The 15,273-nt window shown below is 39.4% G+C and overlaps 1 protein-coding gene across 4 annotated transcripts in view; it reads right to left on the bottom strand.

Annotated features, from left to right (window-relative positions):
- EDA (ectodysplasin A) overlaps positions 1 to 15,273 on the bottom strand; it is a 426,506-nt gene that overhangs the window by 87,728 nt on the left and 323,505 nt on the right. For all 4 annotated transcript variants that reach the window (XM_010330891.3, XM_010330892.3, XM_010330893.3 and 1 more), the window contains exon 2: positions 123 to 228. In XM_010330891.3, coding sequence (XP_010329193.3) covers positions 123 to 228 — 106 coding nt within the window. The remainder of the gene's footprint in view (positions 1 to 122; positions 229 to 15,273) is intronic.

Genomic DNA, 15,273 nt, shown 5'->3' with positions numbered 1-15,273 from the left:
CTCCCAAAATGCTAGGATTACACGTGTGAGCCACTGCGCCCTGCTGAGAAGGTAGTTCTTAAAAGAATACTTTTACTAACATATATCTCAGAAGTGATAAAGGATGACCCAAGTAGACTTACCATCTGCTCCTTCATTGCTTTTGCTTCTTTTATTGCGACGAACACGCCTACTTTCTTCTTCAGAGTATGGCTTTTCATCAGGGAAGAAGAAATTCAATAGGGCCATCTGTAAAAATAACAAGTAGATTAGTCAACGTTGACCCCAGTCAGTCATAGCCAACATAAAAAGCTAGCTTTCCATAGACAGTACACCTGTACCTTAAGTTTGATGTGTCTGAAGCCTGAGCCCATCCTCCCCTCCACTGTAAAAATCATTTTATTTTTTATTTATTTATTTATTTTTGAGACAGAGTTTCACTCTTGTTACCCAGGCTGGAGTGCAATGGCGCGATCTCGGCTCACCACAACCTCCGCCTCCTGGGTTCAGGCAATTCTCCTGCCTCAGCCTCTTGAGTAGCTGTGATTATAGGCACGCGCCACCATGCCCAGCTAATTTTTTGTATTTTTAGTAGAGACGGGGTTTCACCATGTTGACCAGGTTGGTCTCGATCTCTTGACCTTGTGATCACCCGCCTCGGCCTCCCAAAGTGCTGGGATTACAGGCTTGAGCCACCACGCCCGGCCATTTTATTTTTGATGCAATTATTTTTTCGATCATGCAGGCATGAAATTTTCATTAATTTCGGAATCCCATTTCTTCTGCCCTGAATATCTAATAAGTAATCCATCAGGTCCCATTTCTTCATGTATTTCTGGGGTTCACAGAGCCTAGCCACAAATTTCTAACTACTGAAAATACTGATGATGCCCACTCAGAAGTTGAGTTGAACAGAAAACTGAACAGAAAACCTTGAGCCACATAGTGGCTCATGCCTGTAATCCCAGCACTTTGGGAGGCCAAGGTGGGTGGATCACCTGAGGTCTGGAGTTCGAAACCAGCCTGACCAACATGGTGAAACCTCATTTCTACTAAAAATACAAAATTAGGCAGGTGTGGTGGCGGATGCCTATAATCCCAGCTACTTGGGAGGCTGAGGCAAGAGAATCACCTGAATCCATGAGGTGGAGGTTGCAGTGAGCCAAGATTGCACCACTGTACTCCAGCCTGGGAAACAAGAGCAAAACTCTATCTCAAAACAAAACAAAACAAAATGACAACAACAAAAAACCCTTGAGTTACTACTCCCTATTGGACTTCATTATTACACATCCATGATTTTGCCATATTCCTATTTATGATATAATTTTGATTTGTTCCCAAAATGCTGCACATCCGGTACTGAGGTACCATTTATGTCAATGCTCTTCTGGGAGTTAGTCATGACAAAGCACACAATTACTTTCTACCCTTCCGAGATTTCTATAGCACTTGTGGTCTATAAGACTAATTTTGGTACTTGGTCCTCTACTGTCTTCTAATGATCTCCCATAGTAATATAATACGTTTCATATGTGAATGGGTCTGGCTTTACTAATTATCATAGCTTAAATATATACTTGCTGAATCAAATTTTATTTTAGCATTAGTGCTTTATTGTGGTAAAACCACATGCTTGAGGTAAACAGTAAACACAGTAGTAGGATTGAGTGATTCTAACACCAACTCTGCCACTTACTAGCTGTGTAACCTTAAACAATTTACTTAAGCTTTAGTTTTCTCATCTGTAAATAGGGATAATAATAGTACTCTGCTCACAAAACAGTTGTAGAGTTAGAACAGTACTTAGCATGTAGTATGCACTTAATAAATGTTTGCTATTACTATTATTATTGACTTAATCTCCAAAATAGAATGGTTAGATAATTTGGGGTCTAAAAAGAACAAATGAATCTGCATTTTCATTCTATTACCAGTTCAAAAAATAAACAATTCCAGAGCCCTCATGTCTGCTCCATATTTGATTAAGTGGAAAAAAAAATGGGTTGGACTCAAGAAAGCCCTAATTCTACACAAACTTTCTTCAAAATTCTGTGATTTACTCAATATCCTTAAGGTGTAGGATTAGCATCTTGAAGGATACATTAATGTATTAAATATAAAATTAGTAAATCAATGTGCAGGTTAATTTCTATCTCATCAACAGGATTGCATTTTAAGATAAACTCCCGTTTTTGTCAAAAATGGTTGAATATCAATCAACAATTTCACATCATTCAACTTAGTAGTATTTTTGAGTTACTTGATTGGAATGTAAAAACGCATTTTCTCATACAATCAACATAATAAAGTCTAGCTAATTTTCCTGATAAGCCCACAGAAAGTTACTTAACTCACAATATAAATAAGCTAATGTACTAATAATAGTATAAAACTAAACTGCTGTTTATAATAAAATCTCGATCATTTGCAACTCTACAAGTCATCTTGGATAGAAGTGTTTTCTTGATAACTTTGAGTGCTGAAATTTACTTCAGCTATGCAGCCATAGAAAAGAATAAGATCATGTCCTTTGTAGGTACACGGATGGAGCTGGAGGTCATTATCCTTAGCAAACGAATGCAGGAGCAGAAAACCAAAATACAGCATGTTTTCACTTATAAGTGGGAGCTAAGTGATGGGAACACATGGATGCATGGTACGGGCAACACACACTGGGGCCTATTGGAGGGTAGAAGTTAGGAGGAGGGAGAGGACAGGAAAAATAACAAATGGATACTAGGCTTAATACCTGGGTGATGAAATAATCTATATAACAAATGCCCAGGATACACATTCACCTATGTGACAAATTTGCATAACCTGCACATGTACCCCTGAACTTAAAAGCTAAAAAACAAAAAAAGCCCAGTAATAACAGTATTTACTTCAGTGTTTGTGAATATTAAAGTATATGATGGGGGGGGGGACTTTCAAGATGGCCGCCTAAGAACAGCTCAGGACTTCAGCTCCCAGTGAAAGTGCAGAGGGTGAGTGGACGCCGCATTTCCAGACGAACTCTTATTGCCCACAGACCAGGAGATACCCAGGCAGAGGGGTCGCCAGCGTCGCAGTCCCAGCCGGTGCGGCTGTTTTGGCCCCCGCGGGGCTGATTCCGCCCGCGCGGCTGCTGTGACCACTCCCTGTTGCTGCGGTTCTCCGTACAAAAACCACTGGTCTGGGAGCCCTCTTAGCTGGCGAGCAGAGCCTTGAGACGGCAGAATAGCCCATTCATCTGAAACAGCGAGCCAGGCCAGGAGATTACTAGGCAAAAAATCCGCCAGGAGCTGGCGCCGCGGTTCGAGCCGACTCCGTGAGTCGCAGCACGGGAGATCCCGGCGCCTTTTCAACAAGCGACCGGAACGCGGGGTCGTTCAACTTAAAAGAAAAGACTCTGAGTCAGGGAGCCAGGTGATCAGGCTCGGTTGGTCCCACCCCTCCACCCCCAACAACAACGAAAACAAAAACAGTAATTGGAAACCCTCTGGGTTGAGCCCTTCAAACCAAGCACAGCTGAACCGGGACGGTCCGGCTCCGTGGGGGAGGGGCTTCCGCCATTACTGAGACTCTCCACCGCTACGGAGGCAGGCTGCCGTTGCCGAGGCAACCCGCCGTTGCCGAGGCAACCTGCCACAACAGAGAGAGTCCGCCATAACAGAGGCGGGGCCACCATTGCCCAGACAGTTCTAACTACGCCCATATAAAAAGGACTACAGGGAAGAGCTCAGGGCAGCTGGGCGGAGCCCACAGCAGCTCAGCAAAGCCCCTGCGGGCAGGCAGAGGCTAGGCGTGCTGCTAGCTGGGCGGGTCGGACCTGAAAAAAAAAAAAAAAATCAAAAAAGGCAGTAGTGCAACGGAAACTCATAAAGCTCCAACTCCCTGGGACAGAGACAGACAACAGGTGGATAAACCCACAAAAATGGGTAGAAACCAGCGTAAAAAGGATGAAAACTCCCGAAACCAGAACACCTCTCCTCCTAAAAGTGATCACAACTCCTCACCAGCAAGGGAACCAGACCGGATGGAGAAGGAGGGTGATGAAATGACAGAATCAGACTTCAGAAGATGGGTAGTAAGAAACTACAATGAGCTAAAAGAACATGTTCTAACCCATCGCAAAGAAAATAGGAACCTTGAAAAAAGATTGGACGAACTGCTGACGAGAATGGACAGCATAGAGAGGAGAATAAGTGAATTGATGGAGCTGAAAAATGCAACACGAGAACTTCGTGAAGCATGCACAAGCTTCAACAGCCGAATTGACCAAGCAGAAGAAAGGATATCAGAGGTCGAAGACCAACTCAATGAAATAAAAAGAGAAGGCAAGAACAGAGAAAAAAGCGCAAAAAGGAATGAACAAAATCTTCAAGAAATGTGGGACTATGTGAAAAGACCTAATCTACGTCTGATAGGTGTACCTGAATGTGATGAAGAGAATGAATCCAAGCTGGAAAATACTCTTCAGGATATTATCCAGGAAAACTTCCCCAACCTAGCAAGGCAGACCAATATTCAAATCCAGGAAATACAGAGAACACCACAGAGATATTCCTCAAGAAGAGCAACCCCAAGGCACATAATCGTCAGATTCACCAGGGTTGAAATGAAAGAGAAAATGCTAAGGGCAGCCAGAGAGAAAGGGCGGGTTACCCACAAAGGGAAGCCCATTAGACTCACAGCAGATCTCTCAGCAGAAACCCTACAAGCCAGAAGAGACTGGGGGCCAATATTCAACATCCTTAAAGTATATGATAGGGCCTAATATAATGTAATAAAAAAGAAATTAGTTTATAATATATGATTTAATTCAGGGCTTACTGAATATATGAGGAGTACTATTTGCCTGTACATTAAATGACCTCAGTCCACTATGGTTTTGAGGGTTTTTTAATGATCACAATTATAGAACAATACATGCCTTGATAGAGAGGAGCTTCAAGTTCTCTAGGAGCAAGAGGGCATGCATCTAACCCAAACTGAAAGTGGACAAGTCTTCTTGGAGGAGGTGCTACCACTGTGAATCCTAAAGGATGTCAAGGATTTAGTGATAAATGGAAAATGAAAAAGGAATTCCAGGAAAAGGGAGCACTGTGTTTAAAGGTTCAGAGGAAAAAGAAAGAATAACAATTTTTGGAACTACAAGTAGCTTAGAATAATAAGTGGTAGGAGGTGAGAAGGAATAGTGAGAAATAAGCCAAGGAATATTAAATAAGAGCCAGATCATGTTAAGGAATTTAGTCTTAGATATTGCAGCAGGGGGATCTTCTGAATGAGTTTTCCCTTTTTAAATTTTTGTACCTTATAAAAATTTGAGATATAATTTACATACAATAAAATGCACAAATTTTAAGCAAACTGCTCTAAGAGATTTGACAAATGCACACACTTTTGTAACCACCACCCAAATCAAGATAAATCAAGATTTCTATCACCTCCTAAAATTTTCCCTTGGGCCCCTTCCAGTCATTCTCCAGTGCCCCAGATCCTGAGACAACTACTATTCTGATTTCTATCACAATAGCTTAGTTTTTCTTGTTCTAGACTAGAACCATCCATTATAATTTTTCATATGTATGAATGAATAGGAATTTTCATTCAACATAATGTCAGTGAGATTCATCCATATTGTTGGATGTATCACTAGTTCATTCCTTCTTAGTGCTGAATAGTAGTATTTCACTGTATGGCTCTATCACATTTTTTCTATGAATTCTGCCATTGATGGACATTTGTGTTATTTCTAGTTTGGGGCTATTATAAATAAAGCTAATATGAACGTTAATGTACAAGTCTTTGTGTAGACCTATGTTTTCATGTTTCTTGGTTAAACCTAGGAGTAGAACCTCTGGGTTATATGATATTTGTTGTAAGAAACAGCCAAACTATTTTCCAGAGTGACTGTACCATTTTAAATGCTTACCAGCAATGTGTGAGTCCCAGTGCTCTGCATTTGCACCAACACTTGGTACTGTCAGCATTTTTAATCAATCCACCATTCTGGTAGATGTGAAGTACTGTTTCATTGTGATTGGTTTCTGAGTGCTTAAACTTCTTTTTAATGTTATTTCATCTTTTACCTTACTGTCAACTATCAGATTTCTCTTTACCTACCTGTAACATCTTTCCAAGTCCCTTCAGATTTGTTGCTTATAATCTGCTATAGGCTTGACATTTAGTTAAAACTAATTAGACTCATGTACAGATAGAATTAATGGGCAATGAGTGTGGTTTTGAATGGCTTTTCCAATAAGTCAGATGCATATTCTCTAGTGGCTTAGAAGCCGTTTGTTTACCACTTAATTTCTGGCTGTGGTCTAGATAGGTGAATTTGTCATATACCCAAGTTCTACATGGGTAGGTTATTAAGCATAATGCTATTTCTAGGAAATTAGATTTTTGAAATGCAGAACATCCCCGCCATTACCAATTACAATTCCAGAGATTCCCTCATACTTGTTGTGCTCCCTCATGGGCTCAGCTCCTATGGGAGTTCTGCCAGGGGCTCTGGCACCTTCCTGTGTCCTAATGGTGGCAGTAGGAAAAGGCTCATGTATTAAATATTCTAAGGGTCTAATAGGAGCTTGTGAGAACTCAAGCCCCCAGAAGAGGAGGGTTGAGGGAGAAACAAACTTCTGCAGACAGCAGAAACGACTCCACTTTCCACGAGTAGTCAGAGTAGTTCAAAGTCCCTCAAGAGAGGTTGTTGATGAATTTGGGATATTCATAAGTTAAGTGTTCATTAGAAGAGAACTGCCTGCCTGTATATGAAAATGCCTTGAACATAGTTATATGGTTTGGCTGTGTCGCCACTCAAATCTCATCTTGAATTCTCATGTGTTGTGGGAGGGACCCTATGGGAGGCAACTGAATCATGGGGGCAATTCTTTCCCTACAGTTCTCATGATAGTGAATAAGTCTCATGAAATCTGATGGTTTTATAAAGAGGAATTCACCTGCACAAGCTCTCTCTCTTTGCCTGCTGCCATCCATGTAAAATATGACTTGCTCCTCCTTGCCTTCTGCCATGATTGTGAGGCTTCCCCAGTCACGTGGAACTGTAAGTCCAGTTAAACCCCTTTCTTTTATAAATTGCCCAGTCTCAGTTATGTCTTTACCAGCAGCATGAAAATGGATTAATACACATAGTTTCTATTTGTTCAAGAAAAATTAGAAGAAAACAACACAAAAACACTGTTTAAAATGAGAGATTCCCTATCACTTTTTCGTATTTCAGAGGTAGAAGGGAAAACTAACCTCCGTATAATGGTAAAGACAAAAATCAGTGTCTGCTCATACAAAATGTCTGGAATTCTAGCTTGAGTTTTGCATTCATTAGCATAGCCTCCAGAGGCAAGTTGCAGGATATGAACAAAACAGCCTTCTCTTTTAGAATATTGTTTTCCTACTGCACAAGGGAGGAGGCATCAGGAATGTTGGCCACAGTCAGGCATTTTGCTCAAGGGAAAAAAAAATCTAATTCTTTACACTTTATTAAGTGATTACACCCTTGTTTCCTATGGTAAAATTACATGGTAAACAGCACCTGCAGATTACAGGGATATCAGCTGGAAACAATTTGTTAACAGTGAGACATGGGGGATACATCCATTATTGCTAGTAACTCTCCAGACACTGCTACAAACATATTTTTTATATATCTAAACCCACAAAATTATTTTTTGTACCATGACATAGAATAAATTTAATTCATTTTCTATTTCATGGCTAATGTCCTTGATTGTACTAGATAATTTGTCCTTGATTGTACTAGATAATTCATAGAAAATTACTCATAAGTCTCTTTAGGGAAGGGGTCACACATCCATTTTTGTATACCTAGTGCCTAGCCCTGGGCCTGGCGCATAATAGACCCTAATAAATCTCACTCTGTTGAAAGAATAATTACATTGTCTTTGTTCATGTTATAATGAAACACCTGAAATTCGGTATCTTATAAAGAAGGTAAATTTATTTTCTCACAGTTCTGGGGGCTAGAAATTCCAAGATCAAGGTGACAACAGGTTTGATTATGAAGTGAGGGCTGCTCTCCGCTTCCAAGATGGCATCTTGTTGTTGCATCCTCTAGAGGAGAGGAACACTGTGTAATCACATGATGGAAGACAGAAGGGAGGGAGAGCTGAATACTGCATGAAGCCTCTTTTTAAAAGGCCTTAATCCTATTCACAAGGTAGGAGCCCTAATCACCTCTAATGGCCTCACCTCTTAATACCACCATATTGGCAACACCTACATTTTGGAAGGGACAAACTTAAACCAGAGAGTGGACTATCTATCACCAATCCATTTCTTAAAGCCAAGATTTTTTTGACTCTAATTGGGCCTAGTTTTTGGGATCCATCATGGAGAGGTACACTAAGGATTCAATACACTACTCGCAGGAATCAAATCAAAGGGATCCTAAGAATGAGAGTCCCTATAGGTCAGTGGTTCTCAAACTTCAGTGTACATCATAATCACTAAGCAAGAGTGTCAAAATGCAGAATCCCAGGCCTTCCCCTTCTCAAATTTAGAGTCAGTCTGAGGTGGGACCCTAGAATCTGACTTTTCAACTTGCTCACTAGGGGATTCTGATGCACCCAATCCTTGAACTAAACTTTGAGAAACAGCTGTATTTTTCATTTATCAACCAGTTCATTACCTTTAGACTAAAGAAGCAAAGTCCTCTTTTTTCTTCTGGGTAAAATAAGGTTCTTGTATAGCTAGTGTTTTTTCACCTTTTCTTCTATCAATCCCAGAGCTAATCCATTTATGAAATTGGTACTTCATGTCCCTCAAGAGCAGGCAGGTACATACCAGGCTCTTTAAAATCAGCAAATCACCTATTATTTTTCAAAATGATTTCTCTTTCAATGTTGTTGAATATAAAATCTATTTTTCTTATTGCAACCACTGCCGTCACCATCATCATCCATGAGCAATCAGCTGGGACCTTCAAATAAATTAAACCATTTATGCCCTGAAACATTCAACAAAATCTCTAAGTGATTTCAATATAGCAAGATATGAGCATCCTGGCACCAATGAGTGAAACAGAGTTGCTTCATTGGTACCTATCCATGATGGATATGTCATAGATATAAAATAAATACAAAAGATGGCATTGAATGCACTTTTATTCATAAGAACCCTTAACTCAACATGCTGTGACTGTCAACAAAAGGTCTGAAGAAGGTCGTTCAGAGTGTTGTCTGAACAAACATTGAGTACTTAGCATATTGGAAGGCACTGAACTAGAAACTGTCTTTAATATACATAGACAAACAACATAAAAATAATCTTGTGTATCTTTGTAGCAGTGATAGCACTACATAATAGAAGGGAGTAAAGTTTCAAAAACTGTGACAAGAACAGAAACACAGTATGTGCTGGTTGCTGAACAGAGTGTGTCAACTCCTGGGAGTGAGAAAATGAGGACATTCAACACTGATCACAGGATCCCATGGGAGCTGTCACCAGTGGGATGAGGGTGGAGGTGGTAGCAATCAGGCCAAATGCGAAATGAAACTATCATCTTGGACATCTCTGATGTGAGTGCTAGGGATTACCATGTCTTGTAGATATGTCAGAGGATGACTGAAATTGTGGAGCAAGATTAAGCGTGGAAGCTAAACACAACCAACATTTTTTCATCATATAGAGCTAGAAGTGGTCACTGAATTCTGCTTCCTAGGCAGTTTGACTTAAAAATTACTGCCCCAAAATGCAAGTAACTACAAAGTAGAAAGGAAAATAAAAAAAGTATTTTTACTTGGGAAGATTACCATGGAATGGCACCAGTGTGAAATTGTACTATAGACCAGTTCAATCTCTGGTTTTTCTTAGATCCCATTTTGGGGCAGAACAGAGCCCCTAACATTTAGCAAATAATGCTTTATATATCTTAATAGCAATTTTTCTTCCCACATAGGTAGTAAGCTCCCAAATGGCGAGTATATTTGTGGGTCCAGAACCAGTGTGGACTTGTTCTCTGGACTGGATGAAATGTAGTTAAGGTATGCATCAAAGAACAAGATGAGTTATTAGAAACACAAAACTATTAATGCACATTCTTCTCAGCACCACATCACACCTACTCTAAAACTGACCACATAATTGGAAGTAAATCACTCCTCAGCAAATGCAAAAGAATGGAAATCACAACAAACAAACAGTCTCTCAGACCACAGTGCAATCAAATTAGAACTCAGGATTAAGAAACTAACTCAGAACCACACAACTTCATGGAAGCTGAACAACTGGCTCTTGAATATTGACTGGATAAACAATGAAATGAAGGCAGAAATAAAGATGTTCTTCAAAACCAATGAAAATGAAGGCACAACGTACCAGAATCTTTGGGACACATTTGAAGCAGTGTCTAGAGGAAAATATATAGCAATAAATGCCCATATGAGAAGCAACAAAAGATCTAAAATCAACACCCTATCATCAAAATGAAAGAGCTAGAGGAGCAAGATTAAAAAAAAAAAACAAACAAAATCTAGCAGAAGACAAGAAATAACTAAGATCAGAGCAGAACTGAAGGAGATAGAGACCCAAAAAACCCTTGAAAAAATCAATAAATCCAGGAACTGGTTTTCTGAAAAGATCAACAAAATAGACAGACCACTAGCCAGATTAATAAAAAAGAAAAGAGAGAAGAATCAAATAGATGCAATGAAAAACGATAAAGGGGATATCACCACAGATTCCACAGAAATTCAAACCATCATCAGAGATTATTACAAACAACTCTATGCACATAAACCAGTAAGCCTGAAAGAAATGGATAAATTCCTGGACACTGGCACCCTCCTAAGCCCAAACCAGGAAGAAGTTGAAACCCTGAACAGACCAATAACAAGGGCTGAAGTTGAGGCAGCAATTAACAGCTTGCCAACCAAAAAAAGCCCAGGTCCAGATGGGTTCACAGATGAATTCTACCAGACATACAAAGAGGAGCTGGTACCACTCCTTCTGAAACTATTCCAAACAATAGAAAACGAAGGAATCCTTCCCAAATCATTTTATGAGACCAACATCATCCTGATACCAAAACCTGGCAGAAACTCAACAAGAAAAGAAAATTTCAGGACAATATCTATGATGAACATAGATGCAAAAATCTTCAATAAAATACTGGCAAACTGATTGCAACAGCGCATCAAAAAGCTTATTCATCACGATCAAGTAGGCTTCAACCCAGGGATGCAAGGCTGGTTCAACATGTGCAAGTCTATAAACGTAATTCACCACATAAACAGAACCAAAGACAAAAACTACATGATTATCTCAATAGATGCAGAGAAGGCCTTCGACAAAATTCAACAGCCCTTTATGCTAAAAACTCTCAATAAACTAGGTATCGATGGAATGTATCTCAAAATAATGAAAAGCTATTTATGACAAACCCACAGCCAATATCATACTGAATGGGCAAAAACTGGAAACGTTCCCTTTGAAAACTGGCAATAGACAAGGATGCTCTCTCTCACCACTCCTATTCAATACAGTATTGGAAGTTCTAGCCAGAGTAATTAGGCAAGAAAAAGAAATAAAGGATATTCAATTAGGAAAGGAGGAAGTCAAATTGTCTCTGTATGCAGATGACATGATTGTATATTTAGAAGACCCCATCATCTCAGCCCAAAATCTCCTTAAGCTGATAAGCAACTTTAGGAAAGTCTGAGGATACAAAATCAATGTGCAGAAATCACAAGCATTCATATACACCAATAACAGACTTAAAGAGAGCCAAATCAAGAATCAACTGCCATTCACAATTGCCACAAAGAGAACAAAATACCTAGGAATACAACTAACAAAGGAGGTAAAGGACCTCTTCAAGGAGAACTACCACTGCTCAAAGAAATAAGAAAGGACACAAAGAGATGAAGAAACATTCCATGCTTGTGGTTAAGAAGAATCAATATCATGAAAATGACCATACTGCCCAATGTAATTTATAGATTCAATGCTATCCCCATCAAGCTACCAATGACCCTCTTCACAGAACTGGAGAAAACCACCTTAAACTTCATATGGAACCAAAAGAGAGCTCACATAGCCAGGACAATCCTAAGCAAAAAGAACAAAGCTGGAGACATCACACTACCTGACTTCAAACTGTACTACAAGCCTACAGTAATCAAAACAGCATGGGACTGGTAGCAAAACAGAGATATAGACCAATGGAACAGAACAGAGGCCTCGGAGGCAATGCCACACATCTACAACTATCTGATCTTTGACAAACCTGAGAAAAACAAGCAATGGGGAAAGGATTCCCTGTTTAATAAATGGGGTTGGGAAAACTGGCTAGCCATGTGCAGAAAGCAGAAGCTGGACCCTTTCCTGGTATCTTACACTAAAATTAACTCCAGATGAATTAAAGACTTTAACATAAGACCTAACACCATAAAAGCCCTAGAAGAAAACCTAGGCAAAACCATTCAGGACATAGGCATAGGCAAGGAGTTCATGACTAAAACACCAAAAGCATTGACAACAAAAGCCAAAATAGACAAATAGGATCTAATTAAACTCCAGAGCTTCTGTACAGCAAAAGAAACAATCATTAGAATGAACTGGTAACCAACGGAATGGGAAAAATTTTTGCAGTCTACCCATCTGACAAAGAGCTAACATCCAGAATCTAGAAAGAAATAAAACAGATTTACAAGAAACAATAAACAAACACATTCAAAACTGGGTGAAGAATACGAACAGACACTTTTCAAAAGACATATATGAGGCCAACAAACATATGAATAAATGCTTATCAACACTGGTCATTAGAGAAATGCAAATCAAAGCCACATTGAGATACCATCTCATGACAGTTAGAATGGCTATCATTAAAAAATCTGGAGACAGCAGATGCTGGAGAGGATGTGGAGAAATAGGGACACTTTTACACTGTTGGTGAGAGTGTAAATTAGTTCAACCATTGTGGAAGACAGTGTGGCAATTCCTCAAGGACCTAGAAATAGAAATTCCATTTGACCCAGCAATCCCATTACTGGGTATACATCCAAAGGATTATAAATTGTTCTGTTATAAACCAAAGGATTATAAATCATTCTATTATAAAGACACATGAGACATATATGTTCATTGCAGCACTGTTTACAATAGCAAAGACCTGGAACCAACCCAAATGCCCATTGATGATAGACTGGACAAGGAAAATGTGGCACATATACACCATGGAATGCTATGCAGCCATAAAAAACAATGAGTTCATGTCCTTTGTAGAGACATGGTTGAATCTGGAAACCATCATTCTCAGCAAACTGACAGAAGAACAGAAAGCCAAACACCTCATGTTCTCACTCATAGGCGGGTGTTGAACAAGGAGAACACATGGACACAGGGAGGTGAGCATCACACACTGGGGTCTGTTTGGGGGGGAATAGGGGAGGAGCAGTAGGGGGTAGGGAGGTTGGGGAGGGATAACATGGAGAGAAATGCCAGATATAGGTGACGGAGGGATGGAGGCAGCAAACCACATTGCCATGCATGTACCTATGCAACAATCCTGCATGTTCTGCACATGTACCCCAGAACCTAAAGTGCAATAAAAAAAAAGCGAGGTAGTTAGTGAAAAGAGAGTTGCAACAGTCAGAATTTGGGGAAGGGGAATAGGATACAAGTAAGAAGCAAGTTAAGAAACAGAAGACTGTTGATTCTGAGGAGGCAAAAATGTTCCAAATATTATCAAAAAATTACATAGTGGGAAAAATTTTAAGGAAAGATGAGTGATATTCAGTTGAAATTGTTATTGAAATACATTGTAGACTGGAGTTCAACTGTTATAACTAGGGCTCAGATAATGAAAGAAAGACTAAAAACAATGATCCAAATAAACCCATGGGCCTGAGTAGATAACAAAGTATGAATGCAGATATGTGGCCAGTGGACTATCAATCCAGGACTGGATCACAGGAATGTGAGTACAGAAAGTGAATCTAAAAGATCAGTAAATAACTTCAGAGGAAAAGGTCAGGCAGGTAAGCTATAAGTACAGCAGGTGGAATTCAAAGAAGAGTTTAAGATACAGGTATCTTAGGGGCAGGCCGATTAATCAGCAGAGATTTAGGCCGCAATAAATGCCTGAAACAAATCTGAGGATTGGGAAAAACAGTAAAGGTCCTGTGACACATATTGAGGATTTTAAACACTACAACACTAGAATCACCAAGGGCATAAAAGGACTGGCAAGAAAACTGCGAGACCAGCAAGACCACTATAAGATTAAACAAATCCAAAGCTTCAATGCTGTTCTTAACTTGGCATTTTAGTGCCTCATGTGTCCAAGTGTGTCCAGGGCCTACCTTAAGGTAAATACAAAATAATTCATTATGTGACATAATAGCAGGCCAATACTATTTCAGTGGCTGTAAAACTGAGAGACAAATATCTTGAGAGAGTGTTTTTCAATATGGCTACTGACTGGAATTCAGCATTAGGGTTTGTCTATGGAAATGTCATTTTCTTGGAGGAAAATTCCTGACTCGTGCTTATGACCATGAAAGTGAGTGAAAAAAGTATGCTGAGTGTTGTCTCACAAATATTTTGCGTAGTATATCAATGGACCTACCTACTCAAAAAGAAATTAGAATAAAACATAAACAAATGAAATGAAGTATAGAAAAATACCCTATTCATTAGAGTCAATTTTATGCATATCCATTGTTCGATTGTTAGTATTAGCGACTAAAGTTATCTTTCCATGGAGCAATGGAGACTTAGATTTCATTGCTTTATACTAACCTCTTTCACAGAGCTTTAACTCTAATGAATCCTCTGATTTCTATAAATGGATAGGCAATGTAGATTTGTCCAGTTCATAGCTAATTGCTCCTAATTACAAATATTTTCTAAAAAATCCACAGAAACCATATAAATGTTAAAATTTAATGAGTATATAGTCATTGGATCAAGGTAACTGACTAACCAAACTATTTTAGCTCCTCTCTCTCCCAAGATTCCATTAAAATGACATTAAGCAAACAGAGGTGGAGAAGGTGAAGCAAGATGGCCAAATGAAAGCTTTCAGTGATCATCCCCCATTGCCAGAACACCAAATTGAACAAATATCCATACAAAAGAAGCACCTTAATAAGAATCAAAAATCAGATAAGTGATCATATTACCTAGTTTTAACATCATATTAAGGAAAGAGGCACTGAAGAGGGTAGGAAAGATAGTCTTAAGTCGCCTATGCCACCTCTCACCCACTCCCCAACAGTGGCCATGTAGCACAGACAGAATCTGTGCACTTTGGGGAGG

This window comes from Saimiri boliviensis, chromosome X (genome assembly GCF_048565385.1).
Source record: "Saimiri boliviensis isolate mSaiBol1 chromosome X, mSaiBol1.pri, whole genome shotgun sequence".
Taxonomy (NCBI): Eukaryota; Metazoa; Chordata; class Mammalia; order Primates; family Cebidae; genus Saimiri; species Saimiri boliviensis.
Note: the sequence above shows the minus strand (reverse complement) of the source record. Positions and strands in the feature narration are given on the sequence as shown.